Source organism: Oryzias latipes, chromosome 2 (assembly GCF_002234675.1).
Source record: "Oryzias latipes chromosome 2, ASM223467v1".
Taxonomy (NCBI): domain Eukaryota; kingdom Metazoa; phylum Chordata; class Actinopteri; order Beloniformes; family Adrianichthyidae; genus Oryzias; species Oryzias latipes.
Genome location: NC_019860.2, coordinates 24961338 through 24984230, shown reverse-complemented (window position 1 = coordinate 24984230; position 22893 = coordinate 24961338). Strand labels below are relative to the sequence as shown.

Sequence of the window (22893 nt, the reverse complement as noted above, 5' to 3'; positions counted from 1 at the left end):
AGTTCAGGAAAACGTCAAGCATGGAGGGGAAAGTTCTTCGATTGTCGATAGCAGAACCACAAATCAGTTTGCATGTTGAACATTTGAGCCACATGGAGGCAAAGAGAGACAAAAAAAGAAACCAGAACTTTATTATGGAATCCAGAATACACGAAAACAGACGTTAAAGACGTCAGAAGATTGTCCTGCTGTCAGTCTGACTGTGGAAGACCTTCTGGGTTCTGCGAGTGAGTGTGGAGAACAGCATCCCACCACAGACCAGCAGGACGGGAAACAGACAGAACCAAGCCAGGTCTGATCCAAATAGACGTACGAGAGGAACCGGCAGGTTTGTTCCACTGAAGGTCTGACGAACGTGGGAGGACTGAAGGAGGTGAACAAAGGACCAAAGAGCCGAGCTGAAGCTCGGGAACATCCTGGAAGTTTGATGGTTCCCGTCTCTGAATGTTCCTGGTTTCTACAGTAAATCCTCATGATGACCTGCAGGTTCATGAGACCAAAACAAACTGAGGTTCAACTCCATTCCTGCACTTTCATTGAGAACTTAGATGTTCTCTGCAGGAACACCGCCGCCTTCTCCTCCCAGAGGTTCAGCTGCAGAAACATGCTGGATGGTTTGGTAGAACCTTTGAGGAACCTAATCCACCTAGAACAGGCTGAAGCTGCTGATGTTCCTCACTCTGAAGAACCAAAGAGTGTCTGATAAATAACAACTCACGAGTTATGGAAAGATTCCTCCAGGGAACCAGCTCCCCATGACGGAACCACAAAGTGAATCTAGAATGAGTCTGAGGAGCCCACCCCCCCCCCCACCCCCCCCCCCCCCCCGCTCTGACCCCCATGAGTACAAAGATCAGGCGCTGCTATAGTCTGAAGATGCTCTCTGCTTACAGCCCCCCCAGGAAGTCCTGTACATTTTTTACAGCTCTGGGTACTGCAGGGGCTCCACTGGCCTTTGGCCCCCAGCTGGCGTCCCAGCCCAGGTGAGGGTTCTTCACGATTCTCTCCAAGACTACCATTTACCAGGGATGGGGGTTCCACACTCATACCAGGACACGTAGCTGATGTGGGAATGTCCACCAATCTGTCCAAAGTGGACCGGTTCCTGCCGGAGAGCCCTGAAGAACCCTAGAACACAGAGGATGAGCTTCAGAGCAACATCTGGTGACAGAGACCAAGACCCCCCTCAAACAGGGACCTCCACAGAAGGGGGCTGGACTCAGAGCTTACCGGGTCTGGGGGGGAGCAGATCCGCTCTGAGCTGCCGGCCGGTCCGTCCATCCAGGAAGGAGTCCACGAACTGGCAGTGATCTTCACTGAAACCGCTCAGATCTCCAATGTTGTAGAACTTCCCTGAAATGAAAGGAACCAGATGAGGTCCAGAACCTGCATCCAGAACCAGGACCAAACGTTCACACTCACCATTCAGGGAGTCACTCAGGTAGATCTTGTACCTGAGGGAGTTGCACAGCTGGACTCCAACAAACTTGCGGTACCAGGTTCTCTTGATGTACTGCTTTCCGTGGCAGTCGGAGTAAGAGTCGGTCTTGAAGGGAAACTGAGTCCAGATGGCGTCTTTTCCTGAAACAGGAGCTGCAACTTCAGACTGGACTGCTCAGTTCCTCTAAGCTACAGATCAGAAACCTGCTCACCTGAAACGTTCTCGCTGACACGGGGGTCCGCTGCAGAGAGAACATGAAGACAACCCATTAGCGTCATGACAGTTTTAGGAACATTGCATGTCTGCTGATCCATCGGTTCCACTCAGTCACTGCTGCTCATCTGAAGCCAGATCAAAGCATCAGTGGATGAGAGGAACTCTAAACATCTTCCAAAGTGAAGATGACTGTCAGTTTCTGGACTGATGACGGTTTGACTGTGAGATGGTTCTGACCCGACTCTGTGCTGAAGGACACGGGTTCACTCGGAGGACCTGCACCCAGCTCATTCTTGGGCTTCACCTTAAACTCATATCTGAAAGAAGAAGGTTTGGATTCATTAGGGTGGAGGAGAGGGACAGAACCAGAGGAACGGAGGTACGCCAAGGAACATCTGAACCTTCAAGGTGTACCACAGCTATAAAGGAACCAAAAGCTTTTATAAAAGAACCTACAGCTGATAGAAGATCTACAACTGCTAAAATAGGTTCTACAGAATTTGAAATTTGAGATCGAGAGCTGCTGAAAAAGGAATGTTAAGCTTGTCCTTCTATAGTGCTGAACTACCTTATAAAAAGACCTACAGCGTTAGAATAAAGACTTAAGGCTTAGGAATGAAGACCTATGGTCAATAAAAGGTTCTGAAATCCCACCACCACCCGGGACTTCCGGGCATACACCCTCCACAACCCCAGGCACAAGCCAGGGCCCCCCAGGGGAGACCCGCCCCATGCTCCAGGCAACCACCCGCCCACCCTGCGGGAGGTTGGGGAGAGAACACTGAGAGGACATCTTCTTGTTTCTCAAAGTGATCTCCATACACCATCCCACCAAGAGGCCCTAAATGTCTAAGGTGCAGTTCAAATTGGCGGGTGGAGCACTGAGAAGACATCTCCTGCTTGATGGCAATAATGTCAAAACACCCCACCACCACCAAGGGTTCTAGATCTGCCCCTAGTACTGACCCACTAGGGGCAGATGTATTGGATAAGAGAATCATATATATGAAACATAATCCACTTACGTGCTGTCAGGTTTGAGATTCTCCACAGGAGTGTGGGTCTGGTTGGTGGTCAGGACAGAAACCTGTTCTCCATCAGGACCTTTGGAGGTGGAAATTACTTCGTACTCTGTGAACGGGGGTGGAAGAAGCAGAAATCAGCAGAGGAAGCTGACTTGCTGGAACTGCTCTGCTCTCATTGTTAAAACAGTAATCAAATATTTTCCCATCAGGGTTTGTTACAACAAAATTAAAAGCTTTTAAAATAGAAGAGAAAATATGCGACTGAGAGAGATGGAGAAACATGGCAAGAGTCCAAGAGCTACTTCTAGGAAGTGTAGGTACAGCAGGTGTAGGAACATCAGCTGTGGGTACATCAGGTGTAGGTACATCAGTGGAAGGTACAGCAGGTGTAGGTACAGCAGGTGTCGGTAGAGCAGGTGTAGGTACAGAGGCTGTAGGTACAGCAGGTGTAGATACAGAGGCTGTAGGTACAGCAGGTGTAGGTAGAGCAGGTGTAGGTACAGAGGCTGTAGGTACAGCAGGTGTAGGTACAGCAGGTGTAGGTAGAGCAGGTGTAGGTAGAGCGGGTGTAGGTACAGAGGCTGTAGGTACAGCAGGTGTAGATACAGAGGCTGTAGGTACAGCAGGTGTAGGTAGAGCAGGTGTAGGTAGAGCGGGTGTAGGTACAGAGGCTGTAGGTACAGCAGGTGTAGGTAGAGCAGGTGTAGGTAGAGCGGGTGTAGGTACAGAGGCTGTAGATACAGAAGCTGTAGGTACAGCAGGTGTAGGTAGAGCGGGTGTAGGTAGAGCGGGTGTAGGTACAGTGGTGTGTCAAGGTGTAGGTGGGTGGAGCTCAGAGATCTGTACCTGTGGTGTCGTTGTCTGTTTTCTGCCAGTCCAGGATGACGAAGGACGGACATCCCTCCACCGTCACCACCGTCAGGTTGGAAGGAGCGTTCCTGGGAGGAGACGTCACGTTGGCCTCGCCACGATCCTCTTCAGGGAAGTAGCTGAGGGAGGTGGTGATGGAGCAGGGTTCCTCCGGCTTCTTACCAGTCTGGTAGACAACGTGAGGAGCTGCGGGTGAAGCCAGACAGCCAGCGGCGTCAGAGAACATGAGAACAAACCTGGAACAGACTCTGGTGCATCCGTTCATACCTACGTAGCGTTTCTTCCCCATGGCGTCCAGGTCTGAGGCGGGCTCAGACTTGAAGAGATCAGACTCCTCCCACGTTTCCTGTTTTGGAGCTGAAGCAGAAAGATGAAGAACCTGTTGGTGTCTGCTTCACCCTGTTCTTTGAGGCTGTTAAGGCGGAGCTTAGAGACAGAAGAAAAGGTCCAGCTGGAGAACTTCAGGGAAAACATCCTTCATGAGTTGCTTTGGGTTCTTGCCCCTAAAGATTTTTCAGGTGGGGTGTGGCAGCAAGAACCTTTCTGACCTTTGACCCTGCAGCCTGTGGAGTTCTAGTGATGAGGAGGAACTCTTCTGTTCCTCTAAAAACAAAAGGCCCCACATGCCTGGTTCCTTTTTTGGGTTCTGTTGGGTTTGGTTCTGGTTTCAAAGTGGAAGGTTGTACCTGTGCTTGTGGGCGTGGCGGTTGAGCTCTGCCGCCAGTCCTTCTTGGTGGGCTTGGTCGTCACCGCCGGGACTTTGGGGTGCAAGATGTGGAGCTTGTCAGAAAGCTGGAAGATGTTCTCCTTGTCTGGAAAATAAAAGGTGACTTTGTGGAACTTAACAGTCTTCAGAAGGACGGGAAGACGTGGAACCCTGCTGAGACCTTACCGGTTCCTCCAGGTTTGGCCACCTTGTTAGTTCTGGTGTTGATGACCGGGTGAGGAGAAGATCCTGGAACAGAGAGCCACCATGAGAACCGGAGCTTTTCTCCTCATGACAAACAACTGAGCAGAGCCCCCCCAAACCCGGACCTTCACATGGAGGGAAAACCTGCAACCAATTACCCCCCCCCCCCCCCCCCCATTATGTCACTTCCAGCCAACATTCCTCACAATCAAGGAGTTGATCCAAACACAGAACCGCAGAACATTCCAACAATGTGGTCAGCACCCCAAACCACATTTCACGGCTTTAACTTCGATAACTGAGACCGGGGGGGGGGGGGGGGGGGTAACACATGTTATTTTGTTCTCCCACACCAACAAGCTGCAGAACCACAGCTTCTCCAGGAACTTCTGTTCTGTCCTTCAGGAGATTCTGGGTGTGGTGGTAGGAGGTTCATGGTTCTGATCCTCCTATTGAGTGGAGGTGTGTGGTTCTGCGATGGGCTGCTGACCCGTACCCCGCCTCTGCCCTGTGGGAGGGCTGGGGCAGAACCACCACATGGGTGAGGAACCTGAAAGAGCTCCTGACTGCAGCTGGAGACATTTTCTTGTTGGACTACGGTCCCGGCGGACTCTGGAACCCACATTTCATCTCCAAGGGAAAAGTCTTCGTGAAAACACGATTCGGGCTTTCGCATTTCAACAAGTCCGTTTTCTGGGCCCTCTAAGCAAAACGCTCAATCGGGGACTTTATAGCGACGTCTTTTCTTCCAACTGCAGACTAAGAACACGTTTACAGAGGACAAGCTCAGAACTTTGGTGCAGTTCTGGAAAACACTGACAGTGACCCAACAGCAAACATCGATTTAACGTTAACTAAAGTATTGTTTTTCAGGAACACTTTGTCCCGCTGAAACGTTCCTATGGAACGTCTGGATCATATCTGAGACTACAGAACAGACGGCCCCTCCTCTCTGGGTTCTGCTCTTCTCATTATTCTTCAGTGGAAGAAGAACCGGTTCTCTGGTTTGACCTTGAAACGTTGGAAGTGGTCTAACTTTTTCCACAACTGGAGGCCTTTTTGCTGAGAGGGAACGTGTCTTTGTGAGGCAGAACAGAGAGCGCGTCCTCCAGAACCTCTGGAGAACCGGAAAGCCCTGTGGGATGGTGTTTCTCAGAACCCCAGTGTGGTTTGAGTCCTCGTGAGCGTCCAGAACCGGACCTGTTGGCTCACTGAAACCGTCTCAAAAAGGTTGGAGATGATTTCAGACAGGAAGTGGAGGTTATCAAAGGATGGGCGGAGCTTAAAGATGGTGATTAGAAGGAAACCAAACATTACATCAGCGGCGGAGGATGTTTGTCATTCCAGACGCCCCCAAAGATGGAAACAAACTCAAACCAGACAGAGAGGCGGTGAGCACATTGAGCAGACAGGCTGGACTTATGTAACCGTCTCAGAACATCTACACACCAGGTTGTTGGCAGAACTCTGCCAGAACCTGCTAAAACTCAGCTGAAGAACGAAGGACGGACAGATGGATGATGGACAGACGGATGGATTAACGAAAAGATGGATGAATGATGATGATGATGATGGATGAGAAACCCCAGGAAGTGACCGGGGTTAAAGACGACACGGACGGAACAAAAGCTCCTTTTACCCTGTCGGTGTCGGTGCCATATGGCTAGTTTGGGCGCCGAAAAGCCCCGGCGCCGGTGTCCATTTACTGCAGGGAGAAAACCAGCGTTAAGACGAGGAAGAGACCGTCAACCAACCCTTTAGAGGTCCTTCATTAGACACCCATGTGACTGCTGAAGGCAGACTAGCATCATCGTAACCATAGCAACCCCTGTTCAACTCTCAGATCTGGACCAAATGAGGGAGAAGGTCTGCACAACAGCTAACGCTACGTTCACAGCAACGCGTGTTCCAGTCCACGTGAACATGTGTGAAAGCGTGTCAAAGCGTGTCAGCACGCGTGAACACGTGTTCTGGATTTTTGCGTTCAAAACTCTTGGCTCACGGGTCGCTATGTACGTTTTTATGTTCGTTTTTGGTTTCGTGTCCAAAATTGAAGACACATTTTAACAGTAAAACCATTTGAACTTTGACCAATCAGGGACTCTGGTTTGGTGACGCTGGATGGCGTCCCTTTCAAAACTCAGAAGTACCGACCGTCTGAAAATGAAGCAGAAATGAATATTTGTGTCTAGCTGGAGTCTTTCATGTATGGGAATAGAGCTGAGAAAGAAAAAGATCCACCAGATTTACAGCTACGACATTTTCCAGCTGTAGGAACATGCGCTGCTATCGAGGAGCCGCAGATCTGCACCGCCAAAACCCGCGTCACATGTGAACGTAGCGTTTCAGAGGAGGGGCTGCAGGACATTTACCCCCAAGCCTCCCTGTCGTCGGGGAGGAGTTACTGGATCTAGGAAAAGCTTGGGGTGCTCTAAGGCCGTTAGACAATGGATAGAGGTGGTTTCTGGACGCTGGGCTGGAGGATCCGGCCTCTGTGGGAGGTGGCGGGCCGTGGGGCTGCGGGGGCAGCGACAGGTTTCTGTGACCTAGGAGATGAAAAAGGTCTGCGTTACAGACTGAGGTTCTGGTTATCCACACTGCAGATCAGCCAGCCGGCAGCAGCTGTTAGTGATGGACCACTGATGAGTTTGAGTGATGGAATGAATGCAGACGGGATGAAGATGAAGCTACAATCTTCACAGAGCAGTCACTGAGGCCGCAGCCGCAGTCGCAGTCGCAGCCGCAGCCGTATGTCCTGACTGGAAGATTGTAAGCTGCATGCAGACCCTGGATGAGGAAGCTCCTGCAGCAGCCAGACCTGCACATCAGGCAGTTCAGACAAACCCAGCCAGATCTGATAGCAAGGCGGAGGTCAGAGGTCAGAGGTCAGAATTACCCCAGGTGTTAGCTTTGGCCCTTTCATTGGCCAGAGCGGGCCTCAGCAGGGACCAGTCCCCCCGTGACCTGTGGACGGCTGTGCGGGAGGAAAAGGTCAAGCAGAAAGGAGACACAGTTCAGCTCAGGAGAAGCTCCACATCCTGGTCTTTGGGGGGGGGGGCAGAGTCTGCAGACAGAAACCAGTCACAGGAGGAAATTACCCGCAGCGTTAGGAGGCGTCGCGGAGACACCAGAGGGCGCTGTGGTGGTCCGGTTAGGAGATGAGCCGTTCCTGGGGGGCAGGTTAGCGTGGGGGGAGGCAGTGATGTTGGCAGAAGGGGTGGAGGTCGGCAGGAATTTAGAGAGGGAGGGAGGATGCTGGGCCCGCCGGGCGCCGTCGTTTCTGACCCTGCTGCCTGTGTTGGAAGCAGAGAGGACAGAGGCGGCATGAGGCCCGGGACTCTCAGACCCTCATGGGTCCTGGACTCAGCTCTTCAAACACACAAGACCCCAGACCCCGATCCGATCTGAGCCGGCCCACATGCAGTCAGTCATGCAGTCTGAGGACAGAGGGAGGAAGAGGAGCTCCTGAGGAAGATCTGGTCTGAAACTGGATGGTTTTGTCAACTTAGCCTCATGGTTTCAGGTCGTTGAGAGTCCTTTGATCTCAGCTGGGGGTTGGGGAGCCAGTGACTCCCTCCCCAGACTGGTCATCTCTTTCAGCTGTAACGACCCAGGTGGAACTGGTTCTGTTTGTTTGGGTTTCAGAACACTGCTGTGGATGGATGGAAGAATAAACCTGAGACCACCATTCTAATTCAGAAAAGGTTCATCCTGGAATGGCTGAAAGTGAGCAAATATCCTGTTACCAGGACGTTCAGGGAGGGGGTTGAACTGAGCGGTGCTGGGAGGGGGGGCTGTTTCCAGCGTGTGTGTGGTTGTGTGTGTGTGTGTGGGGGGGGGGGGGGGCAGCTACTTTTTGAAAAAGGAGGAAGCAGATGAGAGGAAGAACAGAAAACAGCAGACTCAGGCGGCACCAACAAAGCCCCAAATGTTCCCGAGGGTTCTTCCCAGACGGGACGGAGCTCTGGTTCCCATCAGGAGGCTCCCGCCGTCCGGCTAAAGCTCCTGTGGCCTTGAGAGGAACAAACCACACACAGCAGAGGAAGGAACAAAGAGGATTACCGAAGGAGCCCTGCGATCCGGGAAAGCTGTGGACGCCGACGGCAGAGGGGGGGCGAGGCCTCGTAGCGTTATGCAAAGCTGCAACAAAGGTCGCCGTTATCAGAGAGACGTTCTGTGACAGAACCAGCCAAAAACAAGAAGATAAGACAGAAACCGCTTGATCTTATTTACACAGGTTAGTTATCAGCAAAAACAACAAGGAGTTCCTGGAGGGACCTGCAGAGCAGCTGTTCTTGGTGTCTGTGTCTGTGTAGACCTTCACACACATCTGCACATGTATGCACATGTATGCACATGTATGCAAGTCTCCCTCTTCATCAGCAAACATCCACACGTCTACAAGCTTCTACCAAAGCCTGCAGGCCTCTGCAGACATCTGTAAATATCTGCAGACATCTGTTAACATCTGCAAACATCTGCAGACATCTGTTAGCGTCTGCAAACATCTGCAGACATCTGTTAGCGTCTGCAAACATCTGCAGACATGTCTTAGCGTCTGCAAACATCTGCAGACATCTGTTAGCATCTGCAAACATCTGCAGACATCTGTTAACGTCTGCAAACATCTGCAGACATCTGTTAGCGTCTGCAAACATCTGCAGACATCTGTTAACGTCTGCAGACATCTGTTAACGTCTGCAAACATCTGCGGACATCTGTTAACGTCTGCAAACATCTGTTAAAATCTGAAAACATCTGCAGACATCTGTTAGCGTCTGCAAACATCTGTTAGCGTCTAAAAACATCTGCAGACATCTGTTAGCGTCTGCAAACATCTGCAGACATCTGTTAACGTCTGCAGACATCTGTTAACGTCTGAAAACATCTGCAGACATCTGTTAGCGTCTGCAAACATCTGCAGACATCTGTTAGCGTCTGCAAACATCTGCAGACATCTGTTAACGTCTGCAAACATTTGCAGACATCTGTTAACATCTGCAAACATCTGCAGACATTTGTTAACGTCTGCAAACATCTGAAGACATCTGTTAACGTTTGCAGACATCTGTTAACGTCTGCAAACATCTGCAGACATCTGTTAGCGTCTGCAAACATCTATTAACGTCTTAAAACATCTGCAGACATCTGTTAACATCTGCAAACATCTGCAGACATCTGTTAACGTCTGCAAACATCTGCAGACATCTGTTAACGTCTGCAGACATCTGTTAAAGTCTGCAAACATCTGCAGACATCTGTTAACGTCTGCAGACATCTGTTAAAGTCTGCAAACATCTGCAGACATCTGTTAAAGTCTGCAAACATCTGCAGACATCTGTTAACGTCTGCAGACATCTGTTAAAGTCTGCAAACATCTGCAGACATCTGTTAAAGTCTGCAAACATCTGCAGACATCTGTTAACATCTGCAAACATCTGCAGATATCTGTTAACGTCTGCAAACATCTGCAGACATCTGTTAACGTCTGCAGACATCTGTTAACGTCTGCAAACATCTGCAGACATCTGTTAGCGTCTGCAAACATCTGCAGACATCTGTTAGCGTCTGCAAACATCTGTTAGCGTCTCCAAAATTCTGCTAATGTTAGTTTAGGTCTGCAAACGTCTGCTAACGTGTCAGATCTGAGGACGTTCTCAGGTCCACACACACGTTTGATCGTTTTTGCTGAACTGGAACATCTCCCCCACAGGAGAACGGTCTTACCGAGCCGCGGCGGGAAGAAGGAATCCGCTTTCTGCAGAAACAAAAAACAGAGTAGATCACATGAAGATGAAACTATGTGGAAAGAAAGTTTCCATTTTTCTTTTATCAGTTAACTTGATGCTGAGTGTGAAGAAATCTCCTTCCTGTTTTTTTTTCAAAGTAAAATCCTTCAATTAAAAACTTTAAAATATAAAGTTAAAATTTTTGAAAATAAAAGTCTCCATTTATTTTATCCCCCAGATGTTTCAGGTTGAGGACAAGGACACCAGGTCAAAAGTCATCTCAATTTACATGCACATCGGGTCAAACGTCGTGTCAGTGAACAGTCGTCTTACGGGAGTCGCTCACCATCGGCTTTCTAGGAGACATCCGCATCTTCACGGGTTTCTTGACATTTTTATCTGAAAGAAAAAGCAGGAGGAAGATGAGAGCTTCTGCAGGAGGAAGGAGGAAAGAGGAAGAAGGAAATCCAAAGGAGGAATCGGACTCCTTACTGCCCATGCTGGTGCTGTGGAACAGCGGCTTGCTCCACAAACCGGCTTTCCCATCCGTGTTGGAACGGACGCCAAACTCGTACGGCGTGTTGGGCTTCAGTTTGTCGATGACCATGTCGCTGGTGGGACACGTCTGGTAGATCCACTCCCGGTTCCTCTCCCTGTGGCGGACGGTGTAGAACCTGACGGAGAACACGGGACACTTGATAGAACTGGAACCTTCTCAGGGTGACAAACTTTTCAAGAAGTTTCATTTCAGATTTCTGCAAAGACCCCGTTCTTTTCTTTCTTTTGATGTATTCGGTTGGACAGACGGTGTTCTATCACTGGAGGTTCTGCTCTGTTCTGCAGCTGGTCTGAATAAACCCTTCTACTCTCTTTTTGTTGCTTTTCTGTCGTTTCTGAAGGTGTTTCCTCTTCAGGCTGGAGTCTGGCGGTCTGGTGGGCGGGGTTCCAGCTCCTAACGAGCAGATGACAAACGCCGGTTTCCCTCCAGCTGCCGATGAGCTCAGCGTGGAAACTGCTTCTCAGCCATGTTCCTTTGGCTCAGGTCGGTTCTTGGGGTGTTTTTTAGAGGAATCCAGCAGGCAAACACTGAACAGAGTGGAGGTTAACCGCTGAGACGCGCGGTGTGGCGGGGGTCAGGCTTTCCGACGAGCCTTCCAGCTCCGAGGAAGGAAAAACGTTCAGGGGCCGTAAATCGTGGTCCTGATGGGGTTTTGTAAATCCCCTTAAATACTCGTCAAACTCAGATTTACGAGCAGCTGGAGACGAATGCATCACACAGGTGAGTTCAACCTGTTCCTGCTTCAGGGGTGCGTCCAGCCCCCCACCTCTGAAGAAGGGAACCAGAAAAGCAGAATCACCCGTCCTCCAGGCACTCCCTCCGGATGTCCCCTTCGTAGGGGGTCTTCAGGTGGTTCCCCCAGGACAGCAGCACCGCCGTGGGGCTGACGGAGGTGATGACGAGGTGCAGCATCTTCTCCAGGTCCACCTTACCTGCAGGAACACCACACTTCCTGTCAGCGGCTGCAGCACCGCCGACCGGGCCTGAAGCCGTGGACTCACCTGTGCAGGTTTTCTTCACGTCGTTGGCCTGGACTGGCTGGACCGCCACCAGGTACTTCGGTTCTGCGTCTGAAACAGAACCCAAACAGAGGTCAGGAACCGGTTCCAGATCTGAGGAGTAAGACCAGAGATTTTGGAACCTTCAAGTTCCTCCATCTCAGTAGTAGTCAGTAGAAGCAGAAAGGTTCTGATGTTCTGCTCAGAACCAATGCCAACCCCAAGTCCCAGCAGCTCCTTAGCTGTGATGATGATGATGATGAAGCGTCCCACCAAACCATCAGTGAGTTGGCCCCGCCCCCTGGTTAGAGTTCCTGATCATCAGAGGAAGCTCTCAGCGCTGCATCGTCTTCCTCTGATGATGAAGCTCAAACTCTGTCAGAAACCTGACCTCAGAAGGAACCGGCCCGGGTCAGAAGACGGTCTGAGGTTTCTGCTGAAACCAGAACGACCAGGTTCATCTGAACGTAAAGCAGCAGGAAGATGGAAACGTCGGATTTTTCCCACAGCACTTAAACGCCTCTGCTGGCTCCCATCAGAAAACCTTCTGCAAACATCTCAGGATGTCCAGCAGGTCGGCTGACAAGAACCAGAACCCCCTGGACGTTCTCAGATCCTAGCCTGTTTTCATGAAGCGGATCAGAACCTCCTGTTGTTTTGGTGAAGCTCTGTTGTTCCACAGATTCTCACGTTCTGCCTGTCTCACCAGGATCCACTTTGATTCCGAGGAGGAAACGTTTGGAGGACAGCTGCTGGTTCTTCAAACGCTGAAGATGACGAGGAGGACGAGCACACCCACATGGTTTGACCCGGGTCACGGTGCCCCGCCCACAGGGACCCTGAAGGAGGAGTCAGAGTGCGGCTCTCACCTATCTCCGTCTCGTAGGTCTGTCCATTCTCGGGCAGCTGGATGAACTGTCTGGAGAACATCCTGCTTCCGTATCCCAGGATGTAACCTTCCAGCTTCACCGGAGCGCTGGGACGCACAAACTTCATGACGATGGTGTCACCGGTGGCGTTGATCCGGACCTTCATGTTCTGATGGCGAGCTACAGACAAAAGTATCTTTCATCAGTCAGAGGACAGGATTTCAGGGACATTTTAGCTCAAAACAAGAATTATTTGTTAAGGGATTTAAACTGGAAAGATTAAAAATAAATAGAAAAGAGGAAACATTGCAGAAACATTAGAAATGACAGGAAAAGAAAAATGAACAAAGATTTTAAAAAAATACGTTTAAAAGGTACGTTTTAAGAACTTTTCAGAGTAAAAGAGGAACATGTTCTTCAACCATCAGGACCTACACTGCACTTCTGAAAATCACCTTTAACCAGCACACTGGTGTCACTGCAGCGTCTCTGATGCCTGTCGCACCTGAGGCCACGCCCCTTTCATGTTTGATAAACGGAAACAGCAAAAGGGAGCTTCAAAGAGGTAGAACCTGGACCTGATCCAGAACTGCTCCATCAGGGAGAACAGTGGGCCTCTAACACGGAACTGGGGTTTGGAGTCATGAGTCGCTGTTCTGAAAGTAGAGTTACATTCACACATCTATCGTCTAAAAGTAGAGTTACATTCACACATCTATTGTCTAAAAGTAGAGTTACATTCACACATCTATGGTCTAAAAGTAGAGTTACATTCCCACATCTATTCTTTAAAAGTAGAGTTACATTCACACATCTATTGTCTAAAAGTAGAGTTACATTCACACATCTATTGTCTAAAATTAGATTTACATTCACACATCTATTGTCTAAAAGTAGAGTTATATTCACAGATCTATTGTCTAAAAGTAGAGTTACATTCACACATATATTGTCTAAAAGTAGAGTCACATTCACACATATATTCTCTAAAAGTAGAGTTATATTCACACATATATTCTCTAAAAGTAGAGTTATATTCACACATCTATGGTCTAAAAGTAGAGTTACATTCACAGATCTATTGTCTAAAAGTAGAGTTACATTCACACATATATTGTCTAAAAGTAGAGTCACATTCACACATATATTCTCTAAAAGTAGAGTTATATTCACACATATATTCTCTAAAAGTAGAGTTATATTCACACATCTATGGTCTAAAAGTAGAGTTACATTCACACATCTATGGTCTAAAAGTAGAGTTACATTCACACATCTATTCTTTTAAAGTAGAGTTACATTCACACATCTATTGTCTAAAAGTAGAGTTACATTCACACATCTATTGTCTAAAAGTAGAGTTACATTCACACATTTAGTATCTAAAAGTAGAGTTACATTCACACATCTAGTATCTTAAAGTACAGTTACATTCACACATCTATTGTCTAAAAGTAGAGTTACATTCACACATCTATTCTTTAAAAGTAGAGTTACATTCACACATCTATTGTCTAAAAGTAGAGTTACATTTACACATCTATTGTCTAAAAGTAGAGTTACATTCACACATTTAGTATCTAAAAGTAGAGTTACATTCATACATCTAGTATCTTAAAGTACAGTTACATTCACACATCTATTGTCTAAAAGTAGAGTTACATTCACACATCTATGGTCTAAAAGTAGAGTTATATTCACAGACCTATCGTCTAAAAGTAGAGTTACATTCACAGATGTATTGTCTAAAAGTAGAGTTACATTTACACATCTAGTATCTTAAAGTACAGTTACATTCACACATCTATTGTCTAAAAGTAAAGTTACATTCACACATTTATTCTTTAAAAGTAGAGTTACATTCACACATCTATTGTCTAAAAGTAGAGTTACATTTACACATCTATTGTCTAAAAGTAGAGTTACATTCACACATTTAGTATCTAAAAGTAGAGTTACATTCACACATCTAGTATCTTAAAGTACAGTTACATTCACACATCTATTGTCTAAAAGTAGAGTTACATTCACACATATATTGTCTAAAAGTAGAGTTACATTCACACATCTATTGTCTAAAAGTAGAGTTACATTCACACATATATTGTCTAAAAGTAGAGTCACATTCACACATATATTCTCTAAAAGTAGAGTTACATTCACACATCTATGGTCTAAAAGTAGAGTTACATTCACACATCTATGGTCTAAAAGTAGAGTTACATTCACACATCTATGGTCTAAAAGTAGAGTTACATTCACACATCTATTGTCTAAAAGTAGAGTTACATTCACACATCTATTGTCTAAAAGTAGAGTTACATTCACACATTTAGTATCTAAAAGTAGAGTTACATTCACACATCTAGTTCCTTAAAGTACAGTTACATTCACACATCTATTGTCTAAAAGTAGAGTTACATTCACACATCTATTCTTTAAAAGTAGAGTTACATTCACACATCTATTGTCTAAAAGTAGAGTTACATTTACACATCTATTGTCTAAAAGTAGAGTTACATCCACACATCTATTGTCTAAAAGTAGAGTTACATTCACAGATCTATTGTCTTAAAAGTAGAGTTACATTCACAGATCTATTGTCTAAAAGTAGAGTTACATTCACACATCTATTGTCTAAAAGTAGAGTTACATTCACACATCTAGTATCTTAAAGTACAGTTACATTCACACATCTATTGTCTAAAAGTAGAGTTACATTCACACATCTATTCTTTAAAAGTAGAGTTACATTCACAGATCTATTGTCTAAAAGTAGAGTTACATTCACACATCTATTGTCTAAAAGTAGAGTTACATCCACACATCTATTGTCTAAAAGTAGAGTTACATTCACAGATCTATTGTCTTAAAAGTAGAGTTACATTCACAGATCTATTGTCTAAAAGTAGAGTTACATTCACACATCTATTGTCTAAAAGTAGAGTTACATTCACACATCTATTGTCTTAAAGTAGAGTTATATTCACAGATCTATTGTCTAAAAGTAGAGTTATATTCACACATCTATTGTCTAAAAGTAGAGTTACATTCACACATCTATTGTCTAAAAGTAGAGTTACATTCACACATCTATTGTCTAAAAGTAGAGTTACATTCACACATCTATGGTCTAAAAGTAGAGTTACATTCTCAGATCTATTGTCTAAAAGTAGAATTACATTCACACATCTATTGTCTAAAAGTAGAGTTACATTCACACATCTATGGTCTAAAAGTAGAGTTATATTCACTCATCTATGGTCTAAAAGTAGAGTTACATTCACACATCTATGGTCTAAAAGTAGAGTTACATTCACACATCTATTGTCTAAAAGTAGAGTTACATTCACACATCTATGGTCTAAAAGTAGTTATATTCACAGATCTATTGTCTAAAAGTATAGTTACATTCACAGATCTATTGTCTAAAAGTAGAGTTACATTCACAGATCTATTGTCTAAAAGTAGAGTTACATTCACACATCTATTGTCTTAAAGTATAGTTACATTCACAGATCTATTGTCTAAAAGTAGAGTTACATTCACAGATCTATTGTCTAAAAGTAGAGTTACATTCACACATCTATTGTCTTAAAGTATAGTTACATTCACAGATCTATTGTCTAAAAGTAGAGTTACATTCACACATCTATTTTCTAAAAGTAGAGTTACATTCACAGATCTATTGTCTAAAAGTAGAGTTACATTCACACATCTATTGTCTAAAAGTAGAGTTACATTCACACATCTATTGTCTAAAAGTAGAGTTACATTCACACATCTATTGTCTAAAAGTAGAGTTACATTCACACATCTATTGTCTAAAAGTAGAGTTACATTCACACATCTATTGTCTAAAAGTAGAGTTACATTCACACATCTATTGTCTTAAAGTAGAGTTACATTCACAGATCTATTGTCTAAAAGTAGAGTTACATTCACACATCTATTGTCTTAAAGTATAGTTACATTCACAGATCTATTGTCTAAAAGTAGAGTTACATTCACACATCTATTTTCTAAAAGTAGAGTTACATTCACAGATCTATTGTCTAAAAGTAGAGTTACATTCACACATCTATTGTCTAAAAGTAGAGTTACATTCACACATCTATTGTCTAAAAGTAGAGTTACATTCACACATCTATTGTCTAAAAGTAGAGTTACATTCACACATCTATTGTCTAAAAGTAGAGTTACATTCACACATCTATTGTCTAAAAGTAGAGTTACATTCACACATCTATTGTCTTAAAGTAGAGTTACATTCACACATCTATTGTCTAAAAGTAGAGTTACATTCACACATCTATGGTCTAAAAGTAGAGTTACATTCACACATCTATTGTCTAAAAGTAGAGTTACATTCACACATCTATTGTCTAAAAGTAGAGTTACATTCACACATCTATGGTCTAAAAGTAGAGTTACATTCACACATCTATGGTCTAAAAGTAGTTATATTCACAGATCTATTGTCTAAAAGTAGAGTTACATTCACACATCTATTGTCTAAAAGTAGAGTTACATTCACAGATCTATTGTCTAAAAGTAAAGTTACATTCACACATCTATTGTCTTAAAGTATAGTTACATTCACAGATCTATTGTCTAAAAGTAGAGTTACATTCACAGATCTATTGTCTAAAAGTAGAGTTACATTCACACATCTATTGTCTAAAAGTAGAGTTACATTCACACATCTATTGTCTAAAAGTAGAGTTACATTCACACATCTATTGTCTAAAAGTAGAGTTACATTCACACATCTATTGTCTAAAAGTAGAGTTACATTCACACATCTATTGTCTAAAAGTAGAGTTACATTCACACATCTATGGTTTAAAAGTAGAGTTACATTCACACATCTATTGTCTAAAAGTAGAGTTACATTCACACATCTATGGTCTAAAAGTAGAGTTACATTCACACATCTATTGTCTAAAAGTAGAGTTACATCCACACATCTATTGTCTAAAAGTAGAGTTACATTCACACATCTATTGTCTTAAAAGTAGAGTTACATTCACACATCTATTGTCTAAAAGTAGAGTTACATTCACACATCTATTGTCTAAAAGTAGAGTTACATTCACACATTTATTGTCTAAAAGTAGAGTTACATTCACACATCTATTGTCTAAAAGTAGAGTTACATTCAGACAGGACACTCTGCTGCGTGGAACCCTCGCGTTGAGGGTTCCACGTAGCAGAGGGTTACAGAACTTAAAGTCGCGTCGCCCTTCCCTTAAAAACAATGTCAGACACCCCTGTCCTACCAAATACCCCTACAACTGGAGGGGTAGGGGAGGGGAAGTGTTGTAGAAACACTGGTATTAGAAAACAGAGTAATATTCACAATATTCATTCATTGTCCTGTTCACACCATAAAAATGATGTTTGTGACGTTTACATAATTCTGGACCAAACTGGTTTGTCCTGGATGCTGCTGGTCTGAATGGTTGTTTCCATTTACAGTCAATCTCTAGATCTTTGCTGTTTCTTCTGTTGATAACATTCAGATTAAGTCAGTCATTACCGTAATACATGTGTTACAATGACCTATGACCTTTATATTTAGACTGCACCTGTAGCTCTTTAGCTTAACTTAACGCTGCAACCTGGAAATAGAGGATATTTCATCACTCCTGGGTTCTAACAGCTACATGACATTCACGTGACAGACGCGGCGTCCAGCAGTGGCGTGTGGTTTGAGGTTAGGGTCATGCTTAGATCATCTGGGTTTTGTTTGGTAATCTGCTGCTTCTTCTCCTATCAGACCGTTGTATTGTTCCTCCTTCCAGGAAAGGCCATTACCTTCTTACATAACTTTGGTCAGTGATGTGGAAAAAGCACAGATCCTGTTAGGAATAAGCCCCGCCCACACCTGTCTGAAGGCCAAGAGAACCCAGTTCAGGACTGGGAGCCAAATCCTTTAGGTAAGCCGTCATTGAGACGTCCAAGCCTTAGCAGGTGTTGAACACACACCATACCTAACCCATCAATAAACACGCTTCTTTTACTGTTAAAACACTGCAGGACCGTGTCATCTAGAGTCAAATGAGCTGTGCCGTAGCGTCCAGCCTAATGCAACTTCAGCCAAATGCCTTCTGGGAGGGAGGCAGAGGAGCAGCAGCTGCAGTTGGAGCTGGAGGATGGAGGCAGGAGCAGTTTGGAGGAATGAAGAGCTGCAAGCTTCAGGTTTCAGCTGCAGATCCTGAGGAGGAACCAGCTCTGATGAGGAGAACGTTGGAACGTGTTCTGCAGACGTTCCTTCACATCATGAACTCCGTTTGTTCTGTTCTGGGAGAAAGAGTCACCAGAACATTTTCTGTCCTGCTGCTCGTTCAAACCCTCCAAACCCTCCTTGATTTGGACCCCCCCCCCCGAACCTCCTTCACACCACCTTTCTGCACCTCGACCCCCATGACCCCCAAAGCCCCCCACAGATGCTCCCTGCACTTGCCTCGGACGCTCTGAGCATCGATGCAGCTGAGCAGGAACGTTGCAGCGAGCAGCAGAAGGACCGCCATGACCGCACAGCTTCAGCCTGCAGGGATGAAGATGATGAAGATGAAACAGCCTGAGCGGGACTGAGAGGCCCCTTAGAAGATCCCAGAACTACTTTGGCAGAGGGGCGTCCCTGCTGTGGTGGGGGGCGCCGCAGACTCGTCACCATCTATAGGCCGTGGGTGGTGGGTGTGGCTTTGGCCGTGGACCCGCCCCCAGACCTGCCCCTCCGTCCTCCCTGCATCTTGGACAGGATTTCTTTGACCTGCTGTCCCAGCTGGAGGCAACAACAACACAAAGTTACCACAATCTCATGTTTGACTCAAATGTGTTTTTCTAAAAAGAAACAAAAATCCAGAGTCCTTCGGGCCGTTCATGTCTCCTCTGTGTGTTGTTTTGTGTTTGCTTGCAGATGTTTGTCTGTTGATCCGGTCTTAGTGTTGATTCTCTTTAACAGTTGTGCGTTGATGTTGTGTTCACCTCTGTGTGTTGTTCATCACCTGATGGTGATGTTGGTTTGTGAACTTAGTTTTTCTTTTTTAAATCTTGTTCTTTCTATTCTGAATGTTTTTGTTGTGCGTTTGTGTTGTTGTTGTCATCTTTACGTTTGCCAGGTTAATTGTTTTTATTGACCTTGTGTGTTGTGTTAGTGTAGTTTTGTCAATGTTAAGAGTGTGTTGTTTTCTTAATGTTGTTTTGTCAGTGTTGGGTTGTTAGTGTTGTGTTTGTGTGCAGGTGTGTGTTGTGATCTTTTCCCGCCTTTATTGAATCAAACGCCATTTCTGTCAGAAACCCCCCTCAGCCCTTGTGCCCCCGCTCGCCCCCCCTCGTTGTGTTCTGGTGTTTTGTACGCTGACACGTGTTGACAACGTGAGGCCGGAGAAATTGAATAATTGTGTAACTGCGAACACATGTCAAACCGTCACCGCGCTGATATTGATCTGAGTCTGGATGTGGGCGGGGCAGCATCTTGAGTGTGGGCGGGGCAGAAGGGAAGAGAGGAGCTGTAATTGGCTGTGGGGAGCTCCATTGATGAGTGCAGCATGCTGAAGCTTGTGGGGATCACTATGGGGTGTTGGGGGGGGGGGGGGGTTGGGTCAAATATTCCCAGGAAATGTAAAGCAGCAGAGCATGATGGGAAAACCACGCTGCCCTCACACATGAAAGAGCCAAAGCCATGAAGAACAGAGGAGTCACGAAGAAGAGGAGGGGGAGCACTGACGGAAATCTGAACCTTCTGGACTCTGGGACCGTGGACCCAACACGTGCTGCCTCACGTGGAAGCGAAAGGAGGAGGAAGAGGATGGAAAGAGCAGCTGAAGGAACGTCTGCTGATGAAGATACAAGGAAGACTTGGAACATCTGCTGATGAAGACGTCAGAACCTGATGGCTCTGCAGAGAGAACTTCACCCGAGTCAGGAGAAGACGTTTTTCTCAGGTCCTCACATCTTCTGTGTCTGAATCAGAGCAACAGAGACCACACACACACACACACACATGTACACAAACACAAACACACACACACAAAAACACAAACACGTCTGACAAGACTGATGAAGATCAGGCCAACATCGTCAAACACGTGAACCGTTGAGACGACACCAAGTGGCACAACAACGTCAAACACGTGAACCGTTGAGACGGCGCCAAGTGAACAACGACGTCAAACACGTGAACCGTTGAGACGACACCAAGTGGCATAACAACGTCAAACACGTGAACCGTTGAGACAACACCAAGTGGCACAACGACGTCAAACACGTGAACCGTTGAGACGGCGCCAAGTGAACAACGACGTCAAACACGTGAACCGTTGAGACGACACCAAGTGGCACAACAACGTCAAACACGTGAACCGTTGAGACGGCGCCAAGTGAACAACAACGTCAAACACGTGAACCGTTGAGACGGCGCCAAGTGAACAACAACGTCAAACACGTGAACCGTTGAGACGGCGCCAAGTGAACAACAACGTCAAACACGTGAACCGTTGAGACGACAGCAAGTGGCACAACGACGTCAAACACGTGAACCGTTGAGACGGCGCCAAGTGAACAACGTCAAACACGTGAACCGTTGAGACGGCGCCAAGTGAACAACGACGTCAAACACGTGAACCGTTGAGACGACACCAAGTGGCATAACAACGTCAAACACGTGAACCGTTGAGACGGCACCAAGTGAACAACGACGTCAAACACGTCAACCGTTGAGACGACACCAAGTGGCACAACAACGTCAAACACGTGAACCGTTGAGACGGCGCCAAGTGAACAACAACGTCAAACACGTGAACCGTTGAGACGGCGCCAAGTGAACAACGACGTCAAACACGTGAACCGTTGAGACAACACCAAGTGGCACAACAACGTCAAACACGTGAACCGTTGAGACAACACCAAGTGGCACAACGACGTCAAACACGTGAACCGTTGAGACGGCACCAAGTGAACAACGACGTCAAACACGTGAACCGTTGAGACGGCGCCAAGTGGCACAACAACGTCAAACACGTGAACCGTTGAGACAACACCAAGTGGCACAACGACGTCAAACACGTGAACCGTTGAGACGACACCAAGTGGCATAACAACGTCAAACACGTGAACCGTTGAGACAACACCAAGTGGCACAACAACGTCAAACACGTGAACCGTTGAGACAACACCAAGTGGCACAACGACGTCAAACACGTGAACCGTTGAGACGGCGCCAAGTGAACAACGACGTCAAACACGTGAACCGTTGAGACGGCGCCAAGTGAACAACAACGTCAAACACGTGAACCGTTGAGACGGCGCCAAGTGAACAACGACGTCAAACACGTGAACCGTTGAGACGACACCAAGTGGCATAACAACGTCAAACACGTGAACCGTTGAGACAACACCAAGTGGCACAACGACGTCAAACACGTGAACCGTTGAGACGGCGCCAAGTGAACAACGACGTCAAACACGTGAACCGTTGAGACGACACCAAGTGGCACAACAACGTCAAACACGTGAACCGTTGAGACGGCGCCAAGTGAACAACAACGTCAAACACGTGAACCGTTGAGACGGCGCCAAGTGAACAACAACGTCAAACACGTGAACCGTTGAGACGGCGCCAAGTGAACAACAACGTCAAACACGTGAACCGTTGAGACGGCGCCAAGTGAACAACAACGTCAAACACGTGAACCGTTGAGACGACAGCAAGTGGCACAACGACGTCAAACACGTGAACCGTTGAGACGGCGCCAAGTGAACAACGTCAAACACGTGAACCGTTGAGACGGCGCCAAGTGAACAACGACGTCAAACACGTGAACCGTTGAGACGACACCAAGTGGCATAACAACGTCAAACACGTGAACCGTTGAGACGGCACCAAGTGAACAACGACGTCAAACACGTCAACCGTTGAGACGACACCAAGTGGCACAACAACGTCAAACACGTGAACCGTTGAGACGGCGCCAAGTGAACAACAACGTCAAACACGTGAACCGTTGAGACGGCGCCAAGTGAACAACGACGTCAAACACGTGAACCGTTGAGACAACACCAAGTGGCACAACAACGTCAAACACGTGAACCGTTGAGACAACACCAAGTGGCACAACGACGTCAAACACGTGAACCGTTGAGACGGCACCAAGTGAACAACGACGTCAAACACGTGAACCGTTGAGACGGCGCCAAGTGGCACAACAACGTCAAACACGTGAACCGTTGAGACAACACCAAGTGGCACAACGACGTCAAACACGTGAAC

General features: G+C 46.3%; 1 protein-coding gene and 1 long non-coding RNA gene across 7 annotated transcripts; one reads left to right on the top strand and one right to left on the bottom strand.

Moving 5' to 3' along the window:
- Positions 1-111: 111 nt before the first annotated feature.
- On the bottom strand, positions 112-19268 carry LOC101165863 (target of Nesh-SH3). 5 transcript variants are annotated; one of them, XM_023949424.1, is made up of 22 exons: positions 19087-19268; positions 12618-12797; positions 11752-11820; positions 11550-11682; positions 10684-10865; positions 10538-10590; positions 10190-10220; positions 8525-8602; positions 7561-7755; positions 7359-7436; positions 6835-7008; positions 6102-6167; positions 4445-4507; positions 4239-4364; positions 3820-3909; positions 3529-3738; positions 2683-2788; positions 1895-1974; positions 1653-1682; positions 1423-1581; positions 1231-1353; positions 112-1128 (listed from the first exon to the last, which is right to left on the bottom strand). In XM_023949424.1, the coding sequence occupies exons 1-22, from the start codon at positions 19151-19153 to the stop codon at positions 1013-1015; spliced, it is 2409 nt and encodes an 802-aa protein (XP_023805192.1). In that variant the 5' UTR covers positions 19154-19268; the 3' UTR covers positions 112-1012. The 5 variants fall into 5 exon arrangements, with proteins under 5 accessions (XP_023805192.1, XP_023805193.1, XP_023805195.1 ...); XM_023949425.1 differs by lacking the exon at positions 6102-6167; XM_023949427.1 differs by lacking the exon at positions 7359-7436.
- On the top strand, positions 12700-19093 carry LOC111946400. Of its 2 annotated transcripts, none has more exons than XR_002872105.1 (3): positions 12700-12809; positions 18425-18559; positions 18660-19093. It is a non-coding gene; the product is annotated as an uncharacterized LOC111946400 (long non-coding RNA). The 2 variants fall into 2 exon arrangements; XR_002872104.1 differs by lacking the exon at positions 12700-12809 and adding an exon at positions 17700-18336.
- Positions 19269-22893: the final 3625 nt, after the last annotated feature.